Source organism: Xenopus laevis, chromosome 9_10S, assembly GCF_017654675.1.
Source record: "Xenopus laevis strain J_2021 chromosome 9_10S, Xenopus_laevis_v10.1, whole genome shotgun sequence".
NCBI lineage: Eukaryota > Metazoa > Chordata > Amphibia > Anura > Pipidae > Xenopus > Xenopus laevis.
In genome coordinates, this window is record NC_054388.1 from 96,837,936 (window position 1) to 96,851,394 (window position 13,459).

At 42.8% G+C, this 13,459-nt stretch overlaps 1 protein-coding gene across 1 annotated transcript in view; it reads left to right on the forward strand.

Annotated features, from left to right (window-relative positions):
* The first annotated feature begins 3,247 nt into the window (after positions 1-3,247).
* Positions 3,248-13,459, forward strand: part of LOC108703154 (cytohesin-3) — a 103,280-nt gene continuing 93,068 nt past the window's right edge. The window contains exon 1 of the mRNA XM_018239182.2: positions 3,248-3,416. Within this exon, the coding sequence (XP_018094671.1) occupies positions 3,398-3,416 (19 nt within the window). The 5' untranslated portion in view covers positions 3,248-3,397. The remainder of the gene's footprint in view (positions 3,417-13,459) is intronic.

The following is a 13,459-nucleotide window of genomic DNA, read 5'->3' on the forward strand; positions in this document are numbered from 1 at the left end:
TTTGGTTATTCTGCCACACAACCAGATGTTTGCCTATTTTGGCAACCCAAGCACTGGTCCAAATTGGACTGTAGTGCTTTTGGGCCCTCATCTGTCCCTCCAACATCCCCCCGCCAAGTGCTCTGTCTCCCTTTCTCCACCTTTAAAAACACACACATTTCCTGGTGATGATATAAAATTCAAGTTATATAGATGATGGTAAATAAGCGAAACTGAGGTTTTCCTCAGAAAGTCTGTGGGAGCACAGTTTGCATTGCCCAGTTGCAAGCATTCTTTATATGCATAATAAATTACAGAATAAACTCATAAATATCACAATAATCTCCACCCAAGAAACACCTCTAAAAGCCCAGCCCAGAGACTCCTATTAAACTGGTTGGTAATTATCCTGAATATGTCTCTTTTCTCAAGCATAAGTGATCTGTGACTAGAAGTTGCACGCACATTTGGGGATCATTTCATGCTTTAATCACAAAGCTGACGTTTGAATGTGTGGCCAAAATGACCATATAACTGCTTCACGTGAAGGGCATTTGGCATGAAACAATCAACATCACAGCTCAGCTAGCAACTTATCTCCAATGCCCTTTCTGATCAGGGTTGCCAGGTCTAATTTTCAAAAACAGCCAAAGTCAGCTACAAAACCAACCTGAAACTAGCCAAGAGGCACTTTAAAAGTAGCCCAAAATAACACATGTGCAGTGAAAAAAAGTCTAAAAATTAAATGAATAAATGTGAAAATACGCCTTTTTAAATTTTCACTGATTTGCACATTTTTCCGTGAGGCAAAATGGGAAAGATTTGCCCCCATCACCAGGGACGTAACTACAGAGGGGGACTCAGGAGGTATAGGGGCCCTATGATGCCTGAATACATATACAAATTGTTGAGGAAATCGGCAAGCACTCCCGACTCCACTCGTGAAGTAAAAGCAAGTTTTATTTCAACAGTTTAAAAACATAGAATCCTGACATGTTTTCGTATCCATACGAAACACGTCAGGATTCAATGTTTTTAAACTGTTGAAAAAAAAGTTGCTTTTACTTCACGAGTGGAGTCCAGAGTGCTTGCCGATTTCCTCAACAATTTTCACAGACACCTCCTGCTACGGGTTCGGGTCGATGCGCCCGGACCACTCGATACGTCGGGTGATTGCTTTTCCCAATTTAAGCTTTCAACTTAAAGTTGGTCTATGCTAAAGTGTGGGACCTGGGGTCTTTACACCCATGTCACAGTCTCTACAGGGTGAGCGCTATTTAAGTATGATGCCAGTCTCTACAGGATGAGCGCTATTTAAGTATGATGCCAAAGAATATAATTAATTGAATATAATTGTCTTGATTAAAACCCTGTATAAAGTAAATAAATTAAGGAACTGATCAGCTTTTTCCATATCATCCACCTAATACATATACAAGTTCAATAAATATTGGTAAAATGATTAAACCTCTACACATTTTGGTGGCCAACAGATTTTTGCCCCAAATTGTCTGAAATTGAGGAAAGTCACCGGAAATGCGGGAATACAGAGCCCAAAATCTTGTAACTCCCAACTTCTACACAAGTCAGTCCCATTGCATGCTGGATATTATAGTCTTACTTTAAACTTGGCAGTCGGTAAATTTGTTAAACAAAAACTGCATTGCCCAACATGCATTGGGAGACACAGGTTTGGCACATTAGGGCAAGAAAAGAATGTTAGTTGGTTTCCAAAGTAAAAACCAGCCAAAGTCCCAAAAAGTAGCCCAAATTCGTACCTAGACTAGTTTGTACCTTTAAAACCCCCCTGGACTTTAAATTAGTAGCCCAAGTCTAATTTTCAAAACCAGCCAAAGTCGTCTACAAAACCAGCCCAAAACTAGCCAAGAGGCACTTCAAAAGTTGCCAAAAAATAGCACAATATGTGCAGTAAAAACAATGTGAAATACACCTTTTTCAAATTTTCACTGTTTCACATATTTTTCCATAAAGCAAAATGGGACAGATTTGTCCGTCACCAGGGCATATCTACATAGTGGGGCCCAGGAGGTATAGGGGCCCATAAGATCTAATACATATACAATTTCAATAATTATTGGTAAAACAGCTCAACCTCTAGATATTATGGTGGCTGGCAGATTTGTGCCCCAGAATTGTCTGAAATTGAGGAAACTCATTGGAAAATGCGAGAATGCGACGGGAAACTGGGGTACAGAGCCCAAAATCTGGTAACTCCCAACTTCTACACAAGTCAGTCCCATTGCATGCTGGGAATTGTAGTCTTACATTAAACTTTCAGTTGGCAATTTGGCAAAACTACATTACCCAACATGCATCGGGAGACACGTGTTTGGCACAGTAGGGCAATAAAAAACTTTGGCTGGTTTCCAAAGTACAAACAGGGGCGCTTTGCCAATGAGGCGGTTTGAGAAACTCGCCTCAGGCGGCAGCGCCCCACTAGGTACCAGGGGCCACTCCTGGGACTTTTAAGAGCTGAATTTCAGTTTTTCAAACTGGAAATTAGACTCTTCTAGTGCAGAGAGCGCAATTATGCTCTCTGCACTAGCGTTCTGGCCCTTTCCGGTGCCTTCGTGAACCCCCTGGACCCCCTGCGGCGCAAAAGGGTGAGTGCACGGGGGAGGGGGGCGGCAGCAACTGCAAGCTGCGGTATTTTACCAGCCGGTAAAAATTATGCTTGATCCCAATGTTATTAAAAGGGAAAAAAGATAAATATATAGGAAGGCCAGTATTTTTTTCCAGAAAAGGTGGCAACCCTACAGGCAGTGAAGGGGCCAGGATTGCAGGAGTACAAACCAGCCAAAGGCCCAAAAAGTAGCCTAAATCTGTAAATAGTTTGTACTTTCAAAATCCGCCTGGCCAAACTGGCAACCCTGTTTCCAGTGTTACCAGGAAAACTCCCGGTGGGCCCAGGTATCAGCGGACCCTCTTGTTAGCCGATTTCATGGTCATTTCCTATTTCGTTATGGGGGAAAATGCTTAATAATGGAAGAATATAGTAAGTAGATATAAAAGACTAGGAGAATAAAGAGGTAGAGTGAGGAGAGGAGGAATAAGAGTTTGGAAAGTGGGCCCACAGTCTAAGGTTTTCTGCTGGGCCCCTGGCATCCCAGTCCGACACTGCCAGTTTCTGATAATCAGTGCAGAATCCCACTCAATTTATACTCGAAAAACCACGTGATATTGTGATAGACTGGGCGGGCTGCAGGGGCCATGTGACAGGGGGCGTGGCGAGGCAGGGGAGAGAGAGGCGGTGCGCTGGCTGTTGCAGTGCTGCTGTTAGTGAGCTAGGAGTGGGGAGTGCGTTCCTGGGAGCTGTTTGTGTGTTAGAGGAGAAGGAGACGGAGCTCCGGGATACGAGGCTGCGCGTGTGTGACTCGCTGTATTTGACAGATCCGGAATGGAGGGAGACGGAGGCGGTGAGTAGAGACACAGGCTGCTGCTGCTTTAATAAATGACGGGCGCACGTTCGTATAGAAAGTGACCGACCCGAGGGGGCAAGCGGTGTCTCCTGGCTTTTGCCTGAGCCCTGACTGTGTCTCCTGAGCCGGAGCAGAGGGAGGATCACCGGCAGCATTTGCTTGTGTGACACTAGGGCTTGGCCACTCTATCCATTTACTGTCAGTCTTGGAAATGACACCCAGTGCTGCATTTTTAAAGAGCGAGTAACCCCCCCCCCCAAAATATGTGCCTCTATCTGTCATTGCTGCACCTCAGCTTCTGACTCCTAACTGCCTTCTAGCTGTCTGTCAGTTGTGCATGCTTCCTCACCAGTGGTCATTGGCGGCTACAATGTTGCAGCAGTCAGAACCAGCAGTGCTGGCAATAGAAAGATATTCTAACGAATGTATATTGAACATTTCCTTTCACTAGGGAACTGGGTTGTAATTTCTGCTTGTGGGTATTTTCCCTCTGACAATGGTTAAATGAATGGCATTGACCTGCTGCTGGGGATCTGACAGTTGCTGTACTTGAGCTACTGTGCCCAGGGGCAAGGCAGGGAGTGTGGGTGCTGCACAAGAATGAATGGGCTGAATTGTATGGGGGTAACCTTCCTCTGAAACATATTTATGGTATTTAGTGGGAGCACGTGGCTCGCTCGGCTCTAAGCTCTCCTGATTTGTTTGATGTGCAGAACTGCACCTCCCAGCAGTCTTTTTTCAGCTCCACTGATCTGGGGTGGTGGGAGGTGCTGTTTTGCAATATCTAGAGTGTTGAAAGATGACTGTCCTTACTAGAAATGAGCCTGACCGCTTTTGTAGCCGGTCCTTGGGCAGTAGCCCATCCCTGATGCAAAAAAAACCGATAAAAACAACAAGGACGTTATTGTGGATGCTTACAGTATAATTAATGTAGTCATTTTCTGTTATTGATTCCACACATTTATTAGACATATTTCTAACCTGCAACTCCCCTTCTAACCTGTCCCATACTGTCAGGGTATGCTGGGAGTTGCAGTTCAGTTGTAGGTCCCAAACTGGGGGCTACAGCTATGCAGAATTTAAGAACATTGCTATTGGATTCAGTACTGATTTTTAACCTTTGTTGCCAGCAACAACATTGTAGGAAACGGCTCTTGCGTGTATTTATATGGGCCGGAGTGAATAGTAAAGACTATTATTAAGCGTATATAATAAGTAGTGGATCAGATAGGACGCCAACGTGTATAATCTTGAATCTCCCACATTACCTGTTGGGTAAGCACATAAGCACATAGCAGGGAGTTAAGAGTGGGCGGCAGAGAGCGGATGGAGCGATTGTGCTGGTACAACTGTCATTAGAGACTGGGATGGATTGAACTACATTAGCATGTAGAGAGGCTGCTCAGTAGTGATGCAAAAACCAGGCCAGCGCTCTACTGGGGATTAGCCAAATGTTGCTGTGCTCTAGAGTGCCATAAGCAAGCGCTATTTGTGAGGCAGTGCTGGAATTATTACCGTATTATTATTGATAGTAAGAGATGCAGCTGTATCTGATCAATAAATCCTATTTATACAAGAGGTATACACTGCATAGATATCCATAGGGTGCTGCCTGCATGTGAGTCCAATTTATGCATTTGCACGTCCAATAATAATATGTTTCATTGCTCCAGCCAAGTGTGGAAAATGTCAATGAAAAAAATGTCATGCTTAAATTGGGTTGGGGGGGCTGAATCGTTCTCTCTGTGCTCCGTTACGTTCCAGGGATGTTTTTCTTTAGATGGGAGGGGGCAGCTTCTCCTTCATACCCACAAGAGTCTCTTTGCTATTAAATGAGCCTAGTTGCTGTGTGTTTATTCCCTGGAAATGGATACCCAGACTTGAGACATAGTCAAAGGAAATTGTGTGCTGTGACTCCACACCCTTGTCGGGTTTATCTAATGAAAGCTGCTGCCTATTGAGAGTGCTACAGGGACGTCCAGCCTTTGGGTTCGAAATGCAACTTTTTAGCTGGTTGGGTTGGGGGTGCCGGATGTTCTAGATTAACAGTGGCTAAGGCAGAACATTTTAGTCGTCCCTATAGTGCATTCGTCAGTAAGTGCATTGCTGATGCGTTAAAGGAAAACTAAACCCTAAAAATGAATAGGACTAAAAATGCCATGTTTTATATACTGAACTTATTGCACCAGCCTAAAGTTTCAGCTTGTCAATAGCAGCAATGATCCAGGACTTCAAACTTGTCACAGGGGGTCACCATCTTGGAAAATGTCTGTTACACTCATGTGTTCAGTGGGCTCTGAGCAGCTAAGCTTAGGGGTTGTAGCAAATTATCAAGCAGAAAATGAGGTTGTCCTGTAATATAAGTTGTTGCTACAGGGCTGGTTATTAAATTCTGATGCGAATTGTGCTGGTTTCTGTGCTGCCATGTAATAATTATCTGTATTAATGACTAATCAGCCTTATATTGTGACATTTCTATTGTGTACTGTATATTTTGAGTGGCTCAGTAAGTGACAGCAGCACAGAGCATGTGCAGTGAATCAGCAGAAAAGAAGATGGGGAGCTACTGGGGCACCTTTGGAGACACAGATCTTTACTGTTAAAGAGCTTTGGTTGCCTTAGGCTGATACAGAAGCCCAAAACATCATGTACAACATTTCTAGCTACTTCTTTAGTTTAACTTTCCTTTAGACATTGTTTCCTTGTGCTTTAAATATGCCTATGCTTGCATCAGTTTCTTACCCTTGCGATGAACCCTGTCAAGACTCGCAATCATCATCATTTATTTATTTACTGTATCTGTAGCGGTCACCCATACTGTATTTGCTAGCAGGGCCACTTATTACCATCCAGATCCTGTCTCTTTCTCATTTCATTGATATCTTGTAAAGGACTTTTTTATTTTTTATTCCCCAATAAACTGCTGAAATCCGTCACCCACTGATTAAATCTCTCCTTGGAGTATCCATTGAATATGAGAAAAAAAAACTGTTGCTTTGTTGTTCTTGCATGCCATCTCCTGAGCAGGATAAATGTAATGGTAATTACACTGTGAATATAACCTTTTCATTCAAGCCTATGGGACACTGCTTGGTCAGTTGTTGGTAAAACATCAGGGTGATTGCAGGAAGGCCTGGAACCACGTTCACTCCTTGTGACCTTGGGCTTTATCTGTGTCTCATTAGCCAAAATTTCAGTTCAGTGGCCTGTCATTTTTCAGTTGAGGCTACAGAAAGGTCACTAATGTTGGTTTACTTTATTCACTAATGGGGCAGTTCACACCAACAACAGCAGCTGTTACTGTTGCTCTGCTGTGCCTTCATTGAGTAAAGCTGGCCATAGATGTAAAGATTTTTAAAGTTTTTTTTTTTAGATATCGTTAGACCAAGCTAATCTTGAAACAATCGCTTAAAATGTACGATTTGCCCATCAACTAAAACGACCATTTCAAGCGATGTTGTCTTGTTTAAGCCAGGAAAACTGACGGTAGCTGCCTGCTTGGCCCTGCAAACAATTGGACAATTGATAGATTTCACTGTGACCGATGAAAATTTTGTAACCTGGCCGATGTCGGATGAAAAATCGTTAGATGCAAGATCGTTCGCTTCCCACTAACCTCACGATAATTTGACTGGTTGGATTGCACTAGAATAAGTCGTTCATCAAAGTAAAATCTTTGCATCTATGGGGGCCTTAAAGATGGCCATACACGGGCTGATAAAAGCTGCCGACAGACCGAGTCGGCAGCTTATTGGCCCGTGTATGGAGCCCTCCGATGGGCTTCCTCGATTGATATCTGCCCGAATATCGGGCAAATGTCGATCGGATAGGACTAAAAATACAGTCGGATCGTGGCCACATCTGTTCGTTGATGCGGTCACGCGATCCAACTGCCCGTTACCCTTCGTTATGATCCGATGGCTGGGCCCTAGGGTCCGTGTCAGCCCGATATCGGGGAGATATCCGCTCGTTTGGCGACATCGCCAAACAAGCGGATCTCTCAGTGTATGGCCAACTTTAAGGTTGCCATACACGTGCCATACAGACCGTGTTGGCAGCTTATTGGCCCTTGTATGGGGCCCTCCAACGGGCTTCCCCCGATCGATATTTGGGAGAGAGTCGGCCAGATTGGGCAGGGGTAAAATCCTGCTGGATCATGGACTGCATCTGTTTGTTGCTGCAGTCCCGTTTTCCGTTCACCTCAAGGTGGGCATATCGGGGAGAGATCCGTTCATTTGGCGACATCACCAAACAAGCGGGTTTCTCTGTGTGTTGCCACCTTTACAGTGAATTGTGAAATCCCGTTCAAAGCGCTTGCTGTGCTTGTGTTGTTTCCCACCATATTTATCATTGCTCTTGGCTTTAAATGTCACTTCCCTAGCAACATCTAATGGATTGCACCAAGTGTATGCAGAACTCCAACACAGTCCTTGCCCAACAAGGTTTTATAACTCGCTCAGTAGCTATCTGGATAATTTTTGGCATGATATCGGTCAGACAGGCATCTTGTAAGGCCACAAACACGGGTCAATAAACATTATTATTTGGTAAAAAGAATTTCTGTGTAACATCTTTAGGTCTGTAATGTCACATGAACATGGCACATGATACAGATATAAGGAAGTATTCATACCCACTTACTGGACTAGACTGGTATTAGCATAGCACTGTGGCACTTGCTGGACAGCAGAGAGACTCCGTTTGTCTGTCTTTCTCCCCCTCTGTCTTTTGCTCTCTCCCCACACTTTTACTCTGAAAGAATGCAGATGACCTAGTCTGGAGGAAAAGGATGTTGAAACTACGTGACCCTTTAAATTCAAATAAATTTAGCTTATTTTATAAATCTTAACAGGCCTGAGCGGCCACCTGTGGAGTCCGTTTTGGGGCCGCTATTTGTACATGGCTGTACATGTGTTTCGTTTTAATGGAGCGGGGGGTCCCTCTGGGACTTTGTTTTAAGAAGGAAGTGGGCTGTTCTGTTTCATTGCCATGAAGTGAAGCCATTATTATTTGTATTTTGGGGAACATCTGGGTTCAATTTCTTAGATTGAATATTCCAAATTCTTTCAGACCGCAAGTTGATAGTATGCTAACCTATGAAATCTTTTTTTTTTTTAATTTGTGATCAGAAACACATTTTTCCTACAAACGTATAAATTTGGACTTCATAAAAGAGTCTTGCTGCTTTGTAGTATTCTTTTGTGTCTGTGTATTTGGAAACCTGGTAACCAAGAAACTCATATGCCTATACATAAAAACATGTTTTTGACAAATGTACTTTTTATGTGTAATAATAAGACGATATCTTGTATTTGATATTAACTAAGCTTACATAAAATGCTGCTGATAGCAGTACAAGCCTGTTTGTTTTTTTAGAAGGCTTTAAAGCATGATGCTCAAGATGATGAAAGGCCTCTTATCCAGAAACCCTCAAGTCACATATTTTTCAAAGGTCGAATTTCAAAGTTATTTGAATTATTTTAACTCTTATAAATCCGAATGTACTCACAACTCAAATGGGAGGTTATTTACGGAAAAATTCTAACATTTGATCTAATAGGAACGACCCGAAAATTCGAATTGAATTTGAAGAAAATACTCCTCCAAAAAAACAACTTGAATGTCAGGAAGCCTATTAACATCTTCAAATGGTTCAACGGACCTCCGCCATGGACTTCTACGTGAACTCGGCAAAGTCTCGAATTAGAACGGTCTCCATATATCACACATTCAAATTCGAATTGGTGGTTTTAAATTTGAGATTGTAAGTTTTGACCAAAAAAATAATTTGAAAATTCGAATTTACCATTCAAAGCTTAGTATATCTGCCCCTTAATAGATCCTGTGCCTGGCATCAAATTAACAGAACTGTAGAATTCTGGCTTATAGAATAGAATGGGTCTGGAAGATCATTTCAATTTTTCAGAGGTAGAACAAGTAGTGATGGCGTCCAAGGCAATACTACTTGGCTCTGTTCTTTGCCTGTTCACCACCCATATTCCCCCCAATTCCTCTCTCTGCTGCTTGCTTTCCATCTCTTTTCCCTCCATCACTTGCCATCATCCTCTTCCTACTCCTAGTCCTGGACCTCCATTGTCCTAATATGTATGTATGCTAATGGCTAGTGTTATGGAAGGCCTATGCAGAGCAGTTATAGGAGAACCTCAATGGCCTGTCGCGGTCCTCAGCCTAATGGATTTTTCTGCCTGCCCAATTCATAGTTGGGGAGGCTATGGTTTTAGTCCCATAAATATGAAACAATAAGCTTTCAAATTATTAGAACTTGTTTATGACCAGCATAAGTCTGATCTAAGTCTTGATTGTTATCAGTCTGTCTAGCCAGAGTCTTTCTTATCACATCCCACAGGAGGTGTGGCCTAACAGCCCAGGAGTGGGGCAGCTACTTATATACACACGTACCTATACGTTTGAGGTTTGATTCAATTAATAATTATAAAAGATTTCCTTAGGGTTAGTTCACATGAGGAGATTCGGTGCGATTTTGTCGCCTGGCGACTAATCGCCTCTTCTTATGGGCGACAATCTCCCCGAACTGCCTCCACGTGTCTTCCCGTCTGCTATTATGAAAAGTCACCTGCGATACGCGGCGCTTCATTTTGCGAAGTCTTTCCTTAAAGGAGAATTCAACCTGTGGGCAAAAAACCCTGTATCCCCCACCCCACATAGACCCTCCTCCCCCCAGGCTAACTACCCCCCTGGGGAAATTCCCCATACTCCATACTTACCCCTCGTTGCAGATTCTTACAGTGAAGTTCCACGTATCCATCTTCCTCATCCTCTAAGCTGACTGGGAGATCTGTATTTCTGCGCGTGTGCATTTAGAGCAATTTGCCGGTTTGCAAACAGATGCGCACGCGCGGAAATTGCCGTTCTCCCAGTCAGCTTACAGAGAACTCGGAGGATGGATGCATGGAACTTCGCTGGAAGAATCTGCAACAAGGGGTAACTATGGAGTATGGGGCATTTCCCCGGGGGGGGGGGTAGTTAGCCTGGGGGGAGGAAGGAGGGGGGTCTACGTGGGGTGGGGGGTACGGGTTTTTTTGCCCACAGGTTGAATTCTCCTTTAAAGAGATACTGACACCTGAAATTAAACTTTTTTTTACATCTATTATAATATTGGCTTTGCAAGCTACTTCTAACTTTGCCATAAAGTATTTGCATGATGCTTTTATATTACCTGTCTGATCCCCCCATGTTCCTGTATGAGGGGGCTGCCATATTTGTGCAGCAGGAGTCCGTTAGCATTAGAAACTGTAACTAACAGGCTGAGATGGGACAGTCAGGTTGGCAAAGTCAGAATGTCAGAGAGTCAGGCTTAGGAACTTCAACTAACAATTATATACAAAAACAAACCTCTCAGCAAAAAATGATCAACATGACCTATAGGTAACATTTAATGTACATTCATATGCTAAAATTCATTTTTTAGTGTCAGTATCACTTTAAGGTGGCCATAGATGTAGAGATCCGCTCGTTTGGCGATGTTGGGACCACATACATGCATAGATGTGGCTGTGATCCAACGGGATTTTTTTAACCTGCTCGATCGAGATTGGGCCGACTTTCGGCCAGATATCGATCAGGGTAGCCTGACGGATGGCCCCACACACGGGCCAATAATAGTTACATAGTTACATAGTTACATAGTTAAATTGTGTTGAAAAAAGACAAAGTCCATCAAGTTCAACCCCTCCAAATGAAAACCCAGCATCCATACACACACCCCTCCCTACTTTTAATTAAAATTCTATATACCCATACCTATACTAACTATAGAGCTTAGTATCACAATAGCCTTTGATATTATGTCTGTCCAAAAAATCATCCAAGCCATTCTTATAGTCATTAACTGAATCAGCATCACAACATCACCCGGCAGTGCATTCCACAACCTCACTGTCCTGACTGTGAAGAACCCCCTACGTTGCTTCAAATGAAAGTTCTTTTCTTCTAGTCTAAAGGGGAGGCCTCTGGTACGGTGATCCACTTTATGGGTAAAAAGGTCCCCTGCTATTTGTCTATAATGTACTCTAATGTACTTGTAAAGTGTAATCATGTCCCCTCGCAAGCGCCTTTTTTTCCAGAGAAAACAACCCCAACCTTGACAGTCTACCCTCATAATTTAAGTCTTCCGTCCCTCTAATAAGGTCTCTGTCTGTCTGCATCGGCCCATTTATGGGGGCCTTTAGAGTGATTTTGGTCACACAGTTATGAAAACCAACATCTGGATTACTTTATGTATTTATGTAGGTTTTAAGCATGCTACTCTATTTTTGGTCTTTGTTTAAATTGCTTAATTATTACCCGTCTCTAGATAAAAATCGCATGTGACAAAAAAATCCCTTTGCTTTTATCTTAGTTTGTTTGTTTTTCAATTGAACTAGATACAAAGAACAATGCATGTAAAAATGCAAGGCAAATTACTCAGAAGCAGGAATACAGAACATGCAATTTACACGTTTCTTATGTGACACACAAACTTTCCACATCCGCTCCATAAGACTCCTGTAGTACCAACTACAGTCCGGCCTGAATCACCAGATGTGTTCAGAGCAAATTTGTCTTTCACACGCATCCCTGTACTCATCATTAATGTGTTTCTGCCAGATAAGACGACTGTTTAGGAACCTTAAAAATAAGGGATGCTTCATGCGCTTTGAATGGCCTAACGTGCTAAAAGCACTATCCAAATGTGGATGTTATTATCAGTACCCAGAAGATGGAATGAATTACCTCCCAGCATGGTGGCCTGGTCAGCCTGAACAGAACGCAGAGGTGGAGGCTGTTTTGATGTGGATTGTGTATTCCCACAGGAATTCACACATTCAAGTTTACTCTGGATATCTGCCTACAACAATATCACATACTCACAATGCTTATGATATATATCGTAATTTAAATCATATGCATGATAGTTGATGTGTCTGATTTGGTAATGCGCCCTATGGTAAATTGACGTTTTTCTCCAATATCTTTATGCCTGTCTACTCTTGCTCTTGTCATCTCATTGATGAGTGTAGCTGCAGGCACAGAAGCCTAAAGCCCAGACCCCCCCCAATGCACAAACTGTCTTCTCCATAGACAATATCTGTTGATGAATCAGATGTAGGCCACATGCATGAGAGGATTTCTTTGGTATCACAAATCTGCTGTACCTTTGGTTGCAACCTTATAGTAAAACACAGGGGAAAAGTGTTCTAGTGCTTTAGTCAAATAAGGCAAGGTTTTGCTCTGTTTAACCCCATGGTTATTTGAATAGAACTTGAGGTTTCAGCTTCAGCAGTTTTATACTGTACCACCACCAACCTATCTTTTAGTGATTAAAGGGGAACTATCGTGAAAATGAAAATTTTATATCAACTTCATCATACTGAAATAAGAAGTGTTCAAAATACATCACACATCCATTCATGCAACTCTCACAAGTAACACCTGTTTCTAGGAGTTGCATGACACATTGGATAATCCGATCACAGTAACTACACAGAATAAACACCTCTGTAACTCTCAGATGTCACCTCTATGAAAAGTTACAATGTGCCATTGTGATTGGATTAGTAGAAGAGTTTATATGCCGAGGATTTCCCACACCGGTCATTTGAACTGAAGAAGCTGCTTGGATGAGTAGTGAAACATCTTCAATGATTACTCAGCAAGTCCAGTTGTTTTAGATTTACCTATACCAGATACATCTTCACTATTCCTCTCTTAGCATCTGTTTTCCCAAGTCACCCATGGCAGACAATTCACCAACATGGGTTAATCCCGCCTATCAGGTCACTGGACAGGAAAGAGTTAACGATCGGTATAAATACCTTGCTCCTCCCAGCAATCCTCGTCTTTTTTCCTGTCCAGGTCACGACAGGCTGCTACAGACTGCTACAGGCTGCTACAGATGGCTAAAAGGCTGCTAAGCTTACCATACCAGAGTGGGTCTCTCTCTCTCTCTCTCTCTCTCTCTCCCCTCTGATGCCTCCAAGTGCACCCTATACGGGTTGTGGTGAGAAGAACCCGTTGGG